At 50.1% G+C, this 14,563-nt stretch overlaps 1 protein-coding gene across 1 annotated transcript; it reads left to right on the top strand.

The window, feature by feature from the left end:
• The first annotated feature begins 140 nt into the window (after window positions 1-140).
• Window positions 141-13,936, top strand: MLN (motilin). Its single transcript, XM_032462855.1, has 5 exons — window positions 141-491; window positions 3,020-3,143; window positions 4,997-5,113; window positions 9,363-9,471; window positions 13,492-13,936. Exons 1-5 carry the CDS (start codon window positions 487-489, stop codon window positions 13,593-13,595), a joined length of 459 nt encoding a protein of 152 aa, XP_032318746.1. The 5' UTR covers window positions 141-486; the 3' UTR covers window positions 13,596-13,936.
• The last annotated feature ends 627 nt before the right edge of the window (window positions 13,937-14,563 follow it).

Below are 14,563 nucleotides of genomic sequence, written 5' to 3'. Positions count from 1 at the left end.
CATTTTCTTTTCATTAATCGATTGAAATGGTGCCACGCACTTCTGCACCCTTTCTTTCGTGAAGGGCTTCAGGGGAAAGCTGAAGACAGGCTATCTTCCTATTACGGCACTCTGACAGGCCGACAGAATCTGCTCGCTAAGAGTGGCCTGAAGACACTCAACAACGTTATGTGTTTAAGTAACAAGAAAGGGCTTTCATTGAAATGACCTTCAGAGCAGCAGTTGAGCTCTAAGTGGACAGGAGAGTGCCATCTGGGAGGGGGCTGACCTCTGCCAAACCCTGCAGGAAATCCCAAGAAATCCATGGTGTGGCAGGCCCTGTCTGTTGTTTCCGCGAGCTCCAAGAATCCAGTCTCCCCACCCGGAGCCCCCAAAGGTTAATGGGCTTTGAAGGGAGGACAGGAGGTATATAAGGACCTGTCGGACCAGACAGACGCCAGAGGACAAGCAGAGAGAGACTCTTCCCGGCCCACTCGGACCACTCTCATGCGGTGAGTAGCCAGAGAAGGGTGGGGAGGTGGTCAGCATGAGTCCTGGGGTGGAACTGGGGTGTGAGCCAGGCCAGCCAAGTCCAGAGCATTCTGGGGTGAGCTGACTGGCTCCTGCGGCTCTCTACCACCTTCAGATACCTACCTGGGCTTCAAACTGAGCGCCTTGAGCTGACTTCCAGAGTGTGGGTTAAAGCTGCACATAGTAGGCAAGAGCGGGGCTGCCGGGAGGCATGGAGGCTGGAGAGAGGAGCAAATCCTAGCAAGAAGAGCTGTCTGGGTGAGTGGTGCCGTCGACTGCAGGCAGGAACCCAAGCCAGAGTCCAGCACAGATGCAGGGTCATCCCACCTGGTGTGGAGTCTTGGCTCTGGGAAGTTAAGGGGGAAAGCTGGGTCCCTAGGGAGATGACATGGCTTAGCAAGACTAGCTGGGCCTGGTGCTACTACGGGAGGGAGGGAGAGAGGGAGGGAGACAGGCACCCCGTCAGCCAGAACTGAGCACTTGAAGGCTGGAGCCCCATCCCTGGTGATGGAAAAGGGAAGTCCAGCACCTTACCATACAGTGAAAAGCTCTTGCTCCCACTCTGGAGCTCCCCGAACGCAAACAAGTGTAGGTGATGTGTTGGCTGCCAGTTGGATCAAGAAAATGAGCAGCAATTGGATTTTTGCCTTTTTTTATTTAAAGTTTGTATTGATTCTTATGGAGTGAATTAAATGCAAACACCAGAATGAAAAGGGATCTACAGCATCTTGGGAAAAGGAAATGAGGTGCCATAAATGTGACACATCCGTCTCCTCTGGGAAGGAGCTGGGGCCCCAGAGACTCTGTAGGAGGAGGAATGATGATTCTGAGCCCCCACCCCCACCCTTGCTCTGTCTCCTCAAGATCCCCCCAGGGCTCTGCTCAGGGCCTCAGCTTCTGAGAGTTGGTCTTCAGTGGGTGACTGGTCCTTCCCACTCTCCTGGGAAGTTGTATGCAGCTGGTGTGGAAGGCTTTGGCTGTCTGAGCTCTCGTGTTCTTGCTTGTGGAGTTTTAGTGAGATGGAGAGACAAAGTAGGACGGGGCCACAGGAAAGCAAAGAGGCAGAGGGAGTCCTGCTCAGCAGAGGGGACTTAACACAATGGAGGAGACAGGTACTAGCAGAGAGGCAGGATGCAAGCCCACAGCCTCGAAGAGTTTCTCTGAAGGGACAGTTGAAATTGAACTTGCAGAGAAGTTTGGAGGCCAGTCTAGGGCAGGTTCCTCTCATACCCATGGAATCCAGGCTGCCCAAGGGCTGTGGGAGTCCTGAATTGACCCCTAGAAACTCTTTATCTGAACCCTATAATCCCCCACACCCACACTGCAACAGAGGCTGCCTCTGGTCTCCCTTCCCTGCTTCGGGGGCTTGGCCCCCAAACCCAGCAGTCCACCCAGCACAGGAATGTTGGTTCCCAGAATATCAGCAGGCCCGCTCTTGTGATGCCCTTGTCCACCTTCTGAGTCCACCTGGACTGTGGGGCATTGGGACAAGTACCAGGTCTCAGAAGGCCAACTTCTAGCCCCCACTACCTTGGTGGGAGCAGACTTGGAATGGGACCCTATGGACTAAGGAATCAACCAAGGCTAGCACCCAGCAAGCCACATCCCCCTCCACAGGACCATCCTGACCCTGCCCAGGGTGGGCCCAGCTGGCCCCTTTCTCAAGTCTTTCCATGCCTGCAGTCATCACACCCACCTGTTCCCTGGCAGTCTTGGCAGCCCTCCTTCCTGCCAGCCATTCCAGACTTACCCACTTCTAGGGATGCGGGAGGGCCTCATGCACTCCTGCTGGCATCTGGCTAGCACTCATGGCTTGGGGTTGGAGGGAGCTGTTGCAGGGAGAAGGTTGTTTCTGGATGGTGGCCAACAGGAAGCTAGACTCACTGGAGCTGGGAAGGGGCTTGTTCCAGAGCCAGTGCTGGCCCCAGAGGGGTAGGGACCCCACTCTGCTCTTGGGTGTGGCTCCAAGCTGAAGTTTTCCGTCTGGCTTTGCCTCCACATGGGCAAAGGGTCTCAGTCCCTTCCTCTCTAGACCTGGGGTCTTGGCCTGGTGCCTCCAGGCAGAGCTGGGGTCGTCTGGGCTGGGTCTATTCCTTTCATCATCCTAACTGGCTCAGGGAGCAGGCAGGCTCCCTGGATCTTGGGGCTTAGTTCTGCTGACAATCAGAGTTTTTCTCTGGGACATGAAATCTCTCCTACTTCATTATTAGTGCAGCTGACCCCAGAAATCCTCCCCAGTAACAAAGAGAAGGGCCAACAAGTGGAATGATTCTTCCCTGGTATGTGGCAGGGGCAGAGTGGCCTCTCCGTGGCACTTGGGGCAGAGAGGGGGCTCTGAGCTCATCTGGTACAGCCCCACACCAGGTCCGAGTCTAGAGAGGCTAAGTGGCTTGCTCAAGATCACATCTACAGGTAGGGCGTGGACCAGAACTGAGGGCTCCTGCCTCTGATGCAGCAGTATGTCACTGTGCCCTACACTTGGTGACAGGAGCTTCTTGTCGTTGTACAGCTCCAGGATGGTGTCCTGCAAGGCTGTAGCTGTCCTGCTGGTGGTGCACGCAGCTGCCATGCTGGCCTCCCAGACAGAAGCCTTTGTTCCCATCTTCACCTACAGTGAACTTCAGAGGATGCAGGTAAGAAATTCCTAAGCCGCCCACCTCCCGGGTATGGCTGAGGTGACTCACAGCCCTGCTTGGCACCAAAGTGGTGTTAGTCTCTCTGAGGCACAAGAGTCCCTTTGGTAAACTCACATTTAATCAGCCATGCCAGTGACACTGAGCCCAACATGAAGAACCAGGACCCAAGATATCCACCTCCACCCCTTCACTAGCACCGCAAAGGTGTCAGTGGCTCCCACAAGTGACATCTTTTCCCACCCCTGCCCATCCTTCAGAGGAAATTTTCAATTAACAAGCCAATAAATATTTGCTGAGCATCTCTGCAGCAAAAAGGGCCACCCTGGGTGAGAGGCCAGACACACAAGGAAATCTAAGGACTTCCCATCTTCAAGAAGTGGGCTCGGGAGCCAAGACACAAACATATGAAAAATTCACTAACAATGGAAAACAAAAGGGCGATGTCACAAGACAGGACATGATTAATTGCCCAGTAAGTGATGCTGATGGTAAGTGCTGAGTTCAGTGGAGGAGAAATCACTGTGGGCTGGTGTGTGTTTGGAAGTCCGCAGGGAAGAGAGGAACCTAAGCTGGGGCCTCGAGAGAGGATGGAGGAACAGGTGGGAGCAAATGGCCAGGGTTGGAAAGAAAGAAGGTGCCTTTTCAGGTAGTGGTGGCCAAATCCTTCTCTTCAGATCCTGGAAGAAAACAGGGCAGTCTTAAACGGAACTCAGCAGCGGAGCCTGAGGAAAACTGGGCTGCTGACCCTGCCTCCCTGGGCCTTTTACTTTAGACATCAAGGGGTTCTGAGTGTCTATGCCACCTTTATTTCTTTTTAAATGAGATGAAGAAATGGAGCTTACGTGTCCCACGTGCCCAAGACCAAGGCTCCAATAGGGACACATACACGAGTCTGTCCTCCAGGCATTGGGGCCCTCGGGGCGACCTCTGCATCAGCGCACTGTCTGGGGACAGGTTTGCACATATCTCATGAACAGCATCCTTGGTAGAGACAAGACTAGACCCAGCTCCTCTTCTTCAGGGGCAGACGTGGAAAGTGACAGAGGAGGTGCAGTGAGCCCCCAAAACCTACCTTCCTCCACCACTTGGCTCCCTCAGCAGAAAAGACGACCAACTGTTCTAGAATCACCTTGTCTCAGGGCAGGCCCAGAGCCGAACCCCCAGAGTACCGCCCGTACCAAAGGAATGGGGTGTGTCTGATCTCAGTGCTCAGGGACCTGGCATGCAGGAGGCCCGGGAAGATGTGGAGCTGGACAGAAACAGTCCAAGTCAACAGAACACCAGCTAACAAAATGGCAACCAAAGGACACTTTGCGTTAATCTGCTCTGTGGTTTTATTCCTCTTAATTACCAGGCCCTGGGATTTTTATGAAGAAGCTGCAGACTCCTTCCTCCATAATTCATCTCTCTGTCTTGCCTCTTATAAATCACCTCCCAGGGATTCCAGTTTCCGGGCCACCCCATGGCTTCCTCCCAGGCTCAACTGTCGTACCATCTTTTTTATAGGCTCTTTGCTAAGAAAAACACGTTTTCACACTTAATATGCAAGAAGAGCAGCCACTATTTTCAGCATTTTAACTTAATTAACAGTAACAATCTGGGTGTAATGTCTGAACTACAAAGGAACGGATTCCTCTTGGGGTACATCTGTTCGTGGGCAAATCCGAGGGCCTTAAGCCACTGGGTGTCTGTCAAACCTTGTCAAGAGACACCTGGGAAAAGGGGTTCTTTTGGCCTAGGAGGCAAGGCTGGGGTTGCTCGGGCCACTTAGCACTCTGGGTAGAAACACGAAGGGGCCCTGGGGTGGTTGAAGGAAGACAGGTTTGTACAATTTTGTGCTCGGCTCCTAGGAAAAGGAGTGGCACAAAGGTCAAAAGAAATCCCTGAGTGTAGAGCAGAGGTCTGGAGAGGTGAGCCCTCTGGACCCCGTGGAGCCCACAGAGGAAGAAGAAAAGGAAGTTATCAAGGTGAGCAGACAGTGGTACAACGTAGAGAAACCTAATGGGGGAATGGTTCCCTTGGCCACCGCAGAATGTTCCAGGACACAGAAATGAATCAGACTTTCAGGCAGTGAGCTCCATCCTCGCAGGGAGAGATAGACACCGATGATGAGACAATAAACCATTTTAGGCACCAAATAAAGAAGTGTGTTAGAGAGTGGGGCTGAGGACACTGCTTTGGCCAGGGGGGCAGGGTGGGGAAGACCTCTCAGAGGAGGTGACCTTTGATTTGAAGCCTGAAGGATCAAGAGGAACCATCCATGCAAAGAGCTAGAGCAAGAACATCCCCTAAGAAGGAACAGTGAGTGCAGAGTTCAGGAAGTACCATGGGTCAGATCCCAGGCCTAGGGCATGCTGAGAGAGGGCAACGGGCTGGCAGGGCCTGGTGGGCCAGGCAAGTCATCTAGGCGGCTGTTGGGGGTTCAAAGCCAGGAGGTCACCGATCCGACTTAGAAAGTTGCAGGGCAGCACAAGTGGAGGCAGAAGACCAATCAGGTGGCAGCTGTGGTCCTCAGGAGAGAGATGATGGGGGTGCCGGTTCCTCCCCCAGACAGGAGCCCTCAGGAGACAGCCTCAGCATCAAAACCCAGGGCCCTAGGCCTTCAGTGCCAAGTTAGGATGCACAGATTGTTGGAGAGAGCTTTGAGTGTGTTTAGTTCAGCTCTTTATTTCACAGATTCATTTATTCAGACAGTGAATACTTACTGAGCCCATGCTATGTGCAAGGCACAGTTCTGGGCCCTCGGGATAGGGTGGTGAACAATACAGGCAATTTCTCTGCCCTCGTGGAGCTCACACTCCAGGGGGATCAGAAATAAGATACTGGAAGGACCAGCAATAAACTCCAAACAGAATAAATAAGCAAACTTTATTGTATATCAGGAAGTGATAGGAAAGTAAAACAGGCAAAGGAGATGCAGTGGGTTGTAATTTTAAATAGGGTGATCAGAGCAGCTTCATGAGTGATTGGTATTTGTGCAAAGACCTGAAAAGACAGAGGGAGTAAACCATAAGGATGTCTGGGGGAAGTGCTTTCCAGGCAGAAGGAACAGCCAGTGCAAAGGCCCTGAGGCAGGAGTGGGGCCCATTGCTTTCAGGGAAGAGTAAAGAGGCCAGAGTGGCTGGAGCAAAGGGAGTAAGGGGGGAGAGCAGGAGGTGAAGCCAGAATGTGGACTTTATAAGCCATTGTTTGGAGTTTGCTCTGATTCTGTTGAGGTGGGAGCCCTTGAGGGCTTTTAAGTAGAGGAGCGACATGGTCTGATTTACACTTTTTTAAATTGAAGTATAGTTGATTTACAATGTGTTAGTTTCTGTTGTACAGCAAAGTGATTCAGTTATACACATATATACATGTTCTTTTTTCATATTCTTTCCCATTATGGTTTATTACAGGATATTGAATATAGTTCCCTGTGCTATGCAGTAGGATTGTTGTTTATCCATTTTATATATAGTAGCTTGCTAATCCCAAATTCCTATTTTATTCCTCCCCCGCCCCCTTCCCCCTTTGGTAACCATAAGTTTGTTTTCTATGTCTGTGAGTCTGTTTCTATTTTGTAAATATGTTCATTTGTGTCATATTTTAGATTCCACATATAAGTGACATCATATGATATTTGTCTTCTGTCTGACCTACTTCACTTAGTATGATAATCTCTAGGCCATCCATGTTGCTGCAAATGGCATTATTTTATTCTTTTTTTTTTATAGCTGAGTACTAGTATTCCACTATATATATATACATATACATATACATATACATATACATATACATATACATATACATATACCACAACATCTTTATCCAGTCATCTATTGAGGGACATTTAGGTTGCTTCCATGTCTCAGCTGTTATAAATAGTGCTGCTATGAACATTCGGGTGCATGTATCTTTTTGAATTAGAGTTTTCTCTGGAAATATGTCCAGGAGTGGGATTCCTGGATCATTTGGCAATTTAGTTCTTTAAGGAACCTCCATACTATTTTCCACAGTGGCTGCACCAATTTACATTACTACCAACAGTGTAGGAGAGTTCCCTTTTCTCCACAGCCTCTCCAGCATTTATTATTTGTACTTTTTGATGATGGCCGTTCTGACCGGTGTGAGGTGATACCTCAATGTAGTTTTGATTTGCATTTCTCTAATAATTAGCAATATTAAGCATCTTTTCATGTGCCTGTTGGCCGTCTGTGTCTTCTTTGGAGAAATGTCTACTTGGGTCTTCTGCCCATTTTTGACTGATTTACATTTTTAAAGAGTTTCCCCAGCATCTGTGTTGAGGTAAAGGCAGAATTAGGGAGACCACTGAGGAGGCTGCTGCAGTACCCAAGAGGTACAGACAGACACACAGACAAACAGAGAAAGAGGTCCAGCCCAGGGTGGTCACGGTGGAGGCAGAGCAAAGTGGTCCGATTCTGGAAATATTTTGGAGGTATAAGCTTATGGGATTTGCTGGGAGTAAAAATGGATATAGGACGTGAAGAAAGAGAAAAGTAAAACCAACTTCAAGGGTTTTGGCTGGAACACCTGGAAGGATAGATTTGCCACTCACTGAGCAGATGAAGCCTGTGGTGGTTCATGCTGGTGGGAGGAAGATCATGAGGTAGACTAGACCTGTGAACTATGAGATGCCTGTTGGGCATCCAGGTAGAGATGTCACACAGGTAGGTGGACGTACAAGTCTGGACTTCAGGAAAGGTTAGGGCTGGAGGCATAAATGTGGGAGTCATCAGCAGTTACATAGAATTTCAAGCCAGAACAAGGTGAGATCCCCAGGGGCAGTGAAGGGGATGGAGAAAGAAGCCCCAGGACTGAGCGCAGGGCACTTTTCTGTAAAGAGGCCTGGAAGGAAGGAGACTGATATCTAGAGACAGAGCATTGCCAAGGTCACACAATGGTCAGGGTAGGACCAGGCTGGACTCCACACCTCCTGCTTCCCGTGGACACTGGCCAGTGATCTTTCCAACGTCTTGGGTCCCTGCAGCATGCTGTCCATAAACAGTGAGGTCACACATGTGGCTGTCACTGCAGGGTGTAGGGGGGAGGCTCCTTTCCTTCCCATAGGCTCCCTGAGCACTAGAGGAGAAAGCTGGGAGTAGGTCCTCCACCTGGCAAAGAACTGCCCTCTAAATGCACCTGAGGCTGCGTTTCCGGTACTAATTCTGAGGTTCCCTCAGTCCGTGTTACACCAGAGGGAACATCTAGGGAGGCTTGGGGTAAGGTACCTCTTAACGCCTTCCCTTCCCCCTAGAACCATGACATACAGGCCAGGAGGTCCATTCTGGGCCGTCTAGTCCAGTCTCCTCATTCTAAAGTGAGGAAACAGACCCAGGGAAAGGCACACCCACAGCAAGGACAGCACAGGCAGGGCTGAAACCCTCAGCCAGTGGAGCCACCTCTAAGGTTGTCCTTCAGGCATCCTGAGCCCATTTCCCACACTGCACGAGTCAGGTGGGATGGGGGAGCAAGCCAGGGAGTCTCTCAGTCTGCCCACTGCTGGCTTGTGCAGCAAGACCATTGAACCAGGAGGCCCTGGGGGGGTGATGGCAAGATCAGTTGGCGCTCCTGGCTCTGCCCCAACAACCTCTCTCAGTGAAGAGCCTCCAGACAGCTCCTCTACAGTCTCACTTGTGTCCACACGGAGCTAGAGAGAGCGTATCCCGGTGGTCATAGGCATGGACCCTGGAGCCAGGCGCCCTGGGTATACCGTCTTCATCCTCTGCCACTTAGTACTTGTGTGACCTTGAGCAAATTACTCTACCCCTTTGTTCTCAGTTTCCTCATATGCAAAATGGGGACACTAATATTCTCTACATCATAGGGTTATTGAGAGGCTTAACATATGGAAAGCATTTAGAATGATACCTGACATGTGGTCAAACTCCACCACGTGTTATCTGTTATTATTCAGGAGAAGGGGAGGGGCGTTTCCTCCTCAAATGAAAAGCCCTCTGTCCCAGCTTCCCCACCAGCAGAGGGTGGTTGATCCTCCTCCTCACTGGCCTCAGCAACTGCCAGGATCCAGCCCCCTGGTTAGAAATGAGGGGAAGTGGCAGAATTCCCAGCCAGAATCCCCAGAGGATCCCAGAGGATCAGGAAGAGTGGGGCCTGCCAAGTGGCAAGGCTCCCCGCAGTCCCTCCTGCCACCTGTAGGGCACCCAGGGGTTAACGGCACGGCAGATTCTCCGTTGTGGTTAACTCTGCCTTATTTCACAGCTGACTGCCCCTGTGGAAATTGGAGTGAGGATGAACTCCCGGCAGCTGGAAAAGTACCGGGCCACCCTGGAAGGGCTGCTGAGCGAGGTGCTGCTGTCCACCCAGAAAGGTACGGGGAGGGAGGACAGCCGGGCCTGCCCTCCGCCCGCCCCGGTGTTAATATTCCAGCAGCGCATCCGAGCAGGGTTTGGGGACTGTGATTTTTTTCTGCTTTGCACTTGAGAACCTGAGGCTGCCTTCTCCCTCAAGCACTCCCACCCCCTGGCCCCATCTCTGAGGGGAGCCCAATCACAGAGCAAGGCTGGCTCGGGCTCAGATGGCTGCTGTTGGTTGAGGAGGCCTGATTTGAGGGTTCAGACCTCTTTCTTAAATGCCCTTTCAAAGAGGGCCACAGCAAGTGACAACAACCCCCAACCCTTCCCCTGCAGCAGATCCGTTCATTCCCTCCCAAAACGCCACTGAGGTCAAGTGGTTGCTCCGAAGGAAACCCTCGTGCAGTCTGGCCGCAAAAGCCTGCATTCCCCCTCCTCCATCCATTCTGAAAATCGAAGTCCTGAGCCCCATTTGGCCTTGCCAGGTTCAAGGTCTGCCTGGGTTACTTGTGCAAAGTTAGATCTTGTCTGACAAACAGCCACTAATTTCTTCTCATAGTGCCTAAAGGAGAGGAGAGGAAGGGAAGAAGTGTTGTTTGAGGCGGAGGAACTGGGAGGTTGAATTAATAGCCCCAGGCTACAGAAAAAGCTGGAGGTCGACCTCCCCTCCTGGATGTCCCTCCTTCCTCAGACCTGCAGGCAGGTTTTGAAGGCCGTTTCATAAACAGTCCTGCTGACACTTCTGAGATGCAAACCTCCTTTGTTTTTCTCCAGCAGCCAAGTGATGGGCCACTCCAGGGAGAAGGTAGACGAAACTCAGACCCCCACTCCCACCCAGAGAGGGCCCAGAAGTCTGCATGGTCCATCTGCTGGGCTTGGAAGGAAAACACCCTCTCCCAAGCAAATCCCCCTCCAGCAAATAAAGCATGAAATACACAGAAATGACTTTATTTAATATTTTAATTTCCAAAAGTCAGACTCAGGTCATGCCATTAAAGGGAAAATAAAGCTCAGGGGGAGTGTGGCCATAAATACAGTAGCAAAGCGTGTGCCTTGTGTGAGTTCTATGTTCAAATTTTTATTTAGACTCACGGAATTGGAAGATTTGTGCCAGCCCTTCCGTTACAGGTGAGGAAACTGAGGCCTAGAGAGATGGCACTTTTTGCCCACATGCTGAGTCAGTGGCAGAGCAAGCACTAGAATTCAGGTCTCCTGAATCCTGGTGCATTTTCTGTTCACTGACGAGCTTGATGTCTAATGGACCAGAGCATTTTAAGGCTTCTGCATTCAACCCCTTACTGAGTAACTTCCAGCTAGCCCTTTAACCTCAATGAGCCTTTGCAAAAGCAAGGTGGTGATATCTGCCCTGAGATCTAGGGACGGAGGCACCAGCAAAAAGCAAATAGCTATTATTATTATCACCTTGTGACTCCACATGCTCCAGCATCTGTGGCAAAATTACATAGCTAACCCCCTTATTTCTGCCTTCTAAACAAAACTGGATGGGAAATTTAATTCTAATTTAATTTTACGTTAATGAATGTTCATTTATCTATAAACTGAGGCCATATAGGAACCGCAGTGCCTTCCATCCATAGGTTCCCAGCAATTAGACACAGTTCCCGTTCTGTATTTCCACCCACCCAGCCACTTTGAGGGCTTAGCCACGGTTAACAGTCGGAACAAGTTGACCCTTATTTGGGGTGCCCTGAGTGCTCCCCGAGGAACTTTACGTGGGACCCAGACCCTGCACGTTCACACAATTGCCAGTGCACATACTGATCGACCCAAGCTTAGCTGCCGGTTCCTGGGAAATGCTGCCAAGACACCCGGCAATAAATGGAGAGAGGGCTGCAGCAGGGCATGTGGGGAGAGAACGAAGGAAAAGACACAGGAATCTACCTATAAAGCATGCAATTGGAGGAACTGGATCCAGGACTCTTCCTCGCCCTTACAAGTTAGACCCAGCCAGTTCACACCATTATCTGTAACACACTCCAAGAAGCAGAAAAACAAAATGCTCATTGTCTCTCACTGTGGAAAACAGACTTCGTGCCTTTTCCTCATCTTCTGCTCAGGTCTGCCCTAACAGTGAAACCACCTTCCCTCATCACCAGCAGGGGGCGCCCATTTCTGGGGCTGGGGCCCCAGCACCCACGGGAATTTTCCTTAAGATGCCAGGGGTCGTAGAGCAGTATTGAAATAGGTGCTGTGGAGGGAAATGAAACCCCTAGGAGATTTTGCCCCAGATGGTCTGCATTTTTTTCAAATAGGAATTGGTTCTGCAACCGCAGCACCTGGGAAGCTTGAAGGTGCTGTCTGTTCCTCAGAACAACCCCATTCAAAGCTCAGCACTGCTGCTGGGTTGTCCCCAACCCTCACCTGGGGGCCTCTGATGTGCTTCCTGGTAATGAGCCACAACAGGGACCCAGCCACCACCTGCTTCTGTATGCACAGTGCCCTGGCCACCTGTTTGGATGTGTCGACGCCTTTCTTCTCTCGTTTTCCTCCTCTTGCCAGTGTTCAATTTCTTACAGTTGGCTCAAATAATTCTTTTTCTCTAACAAGCACCACCAGTTTTCAGGATAGGGAGCTCGATTGCTTACAGGACACGCACAGCCCTGGAAGAAATTAAAATTGCGGGAGGTTGGGGAGGTTCTGAGCTGAGCCAGGAGAAAATGATCGTGTTTTCACAAAGCAGAAGTAACAAGAGACACACTCGTGATTAAAGCTAGAGGATGCCTAGACCAGGACCTAGCCAGGATCAGAGACAGGGAAAGTGCCCAGAGGAACCAGCAGGGCAAGGTTGCCGCCTCTCGCCACATCTCGCTGAGGTTTATCCAGCAAAATCTGCAAGAATCTCTCCAGATACCTGGCAATTATCGAGAGTTACCAATTACGCAGCTTCATTTGGAATGTAGTTTTACACTTAGGACCACGGGGAAATTATAGGGCAACCTGAGCCTAGCTTCACAAGATGGAGATGATGAGGTATTTTCTCGGTAACCACGTCAGTGTGATTTTATAATTACTGAGCTATGTGGATTTGCCATGAAATTGAACAGTTAAAAGCAAAGAGTAATTGCCTGATATCGGTACTCTGTAATTTAGTATAATCTAATCATGGACAAAGCCCAAAAGAAAATGTTCTGAAAGCATTACATTTTTCTTCATACACAGTTCGTTATTGACATCAGGGAATATATTCCTTGCCTCTAAAGGAACTCTTACCTACAGATATCAAGGTATGAAAGTGGCCAAAATATTGAGAGTTTTGTTTCATTTTCAGCCGATTATGAAAAGCAGGTGACATAACCGTGCATTAAACCCATTTGGACATTTCTCTGTGACTCTGACCCCTTCACTGACCTAGAGAGAGGAAAGGGTGACCCTCCTCTGCCACAGGCAGAGAGATGGGGCAACAAGGTGCTGGGCGGAGCTGGGGCCATTCCAGTTCAAATCTGAGCCCAAAATAGCACCCACATTGTCCCCCTTTCCAACTACACTTTCCTAGTGCCCCCACCATGGTGTGATGCCACCCATGATGTGATTTGAAGGAAGCCCAGAATAGCCAAGAAGGGTGCACGAGGCCAGTGACAAAGTGGATCAAGGACAAGTCCTGGAGCATCTTTAAGGACCTGATAAATGTGTGCAGGGCTTTTCGCAAGAGGAGAGGGAGAAAGGAACCCACTAAAAGATTTATAGCTGTTATTATTCTAAGGTTCTGCTGAGACAGAGAGAGGTCAGCAGGACGGCAGGCAGCATGGCAGCCCTCCGGGAATCGAGGGCATCCTCCGAGCGGCTCTCATCTGTACTAAATGTGTGGCTGTGGTTACAAAGGAGATTTAGACATGGGAGCTTGTTTTTCCTCTTTTGCCTTTAATAAGTCAGAAAGACCGACCACAACCTGAGCTGCTAGCCTTAAAAAAAAAAAAAAAGACCCACAACAAAGTGATGAGAAAGAAGGTCACACAGGACAGACATTGACTTTGCAGTATTGCCCTGTTTTTTGACATATGTTTTCCTATACTCGACAGGCCTAGCACCACTGTGGAGACACAGAAAGGCAGATCTGAGAAGGCCCGAAGGGGCCTCATGGGCAGCTCCTGACATGCAGGCAGTGGAGACCAAGGAGCTCTGAGACGGAGCCCTCCAGAGGGGAAGACACCAGGATCACTGACGGAACTGTGGGGATGGTCACATGGAGGAAAGTGGACAGCAACAAACTGACTTCACTGAAGCCTGTAAAAGCACACTGAGGGCACAGAATGTTGATGGAGGATTCTAAAGACTTACCAGTCCAGGGAAGGGGTGGACTAGAACAGGGAGTTCAAGAGGAACATGCAAAGGCTAGAGACCTGGGAGGAATGACTGACTTGTGAGACTTTTTTCTGATTAACTTTTTCAATCAGATTGTGAGGCTTCTTCTTGGAGGAGTAGGGAAGGGAAGCAATGATGCTGTATGCTGCGAACATGATGAGATCTAGGCTAGAGGGAAGATAACAGAGGTGGGTTGGGGCTGGGGGAGGGCTATGGGTCATTTGGCCCTGGGTGTGTGCAGCTGCTAGAACCCCTTACACAAGGAAGGCTGATAAAGCCCACACTGGGGACCACCTCTGGGGGTGGCTTCAGTTCAGTATGTTTTTTAATTGCCCTGAAATCCACTGTGTTGAAGTAGACCGTAACTCTGCAAAATGCTGTAGTGTTAACTTTGTTTAAGCATCAGTTTCCAGCCCTCTTAGAATACACAGGTCCAGTATTGATGCCGAAAGGCTCATTCTTTATATATTGAACTGCACAGCTGCAAGGAGTTGCACAAATGTTACCAACTCATTTGTCATGCAAACAGTGCTTCAGAAAGAAATAAAATACTATTATGTGGTATATGTGTTAGGCAATCACTATATCAAATTCATGGCATTCCGTGCAAACACAGGCAGCGAAAAGGAAAACAACACTTGGTGAGAGAAATCGCACCACATGGGAGCAGCTAAGTCGGGGGAGATGGAGAGGCTAACTCGGAAGCCTGACCAAGCCGAGGCTGTAATTTTCCAGCAATGTGGCCAGTTACAAATGTCCCTGTGATAGAGCAAGTGGCAGGAAGGCAAA

The sequence above is a fragment of the Camelus ferus genome, chromosome 20, assembly GCF_009834535.1.
Source record: "Camelus ferus isolate YT-003-E chromosome 20, BCGSAC_Cfer_1.0, whole genome shotgun sequence".
NCBI lineage: Eukaryota > Metazoa > Chordata > Mammalia > Artiodactyla > Camelidae > Camelus > Camelus ferus.
The sequence above is the reverse complement of the archived record's forward strand: the minus strand, read 5'-3'. Positions and strand labels throughout refer to the sequence as shown.

Coding starts and splice junctions, on each gene's coding strand:
- MLN (XM_032462855.1), top strand. Junction 3,144..4,996: donor GTGAACTTCAGAGGATGCAG/GTAAGAAATTCC, acceptor CTCGGCTCCTAG/GAAAAGGAGTGGCACAAAGG. Junction 5,114..9,362: donor AAGAAAAGGAAGTTATCAAG/GTGAGCAGACAG, acceptor CTTATTTCACAG/CTGACTGCCCCTGTGGAAAT.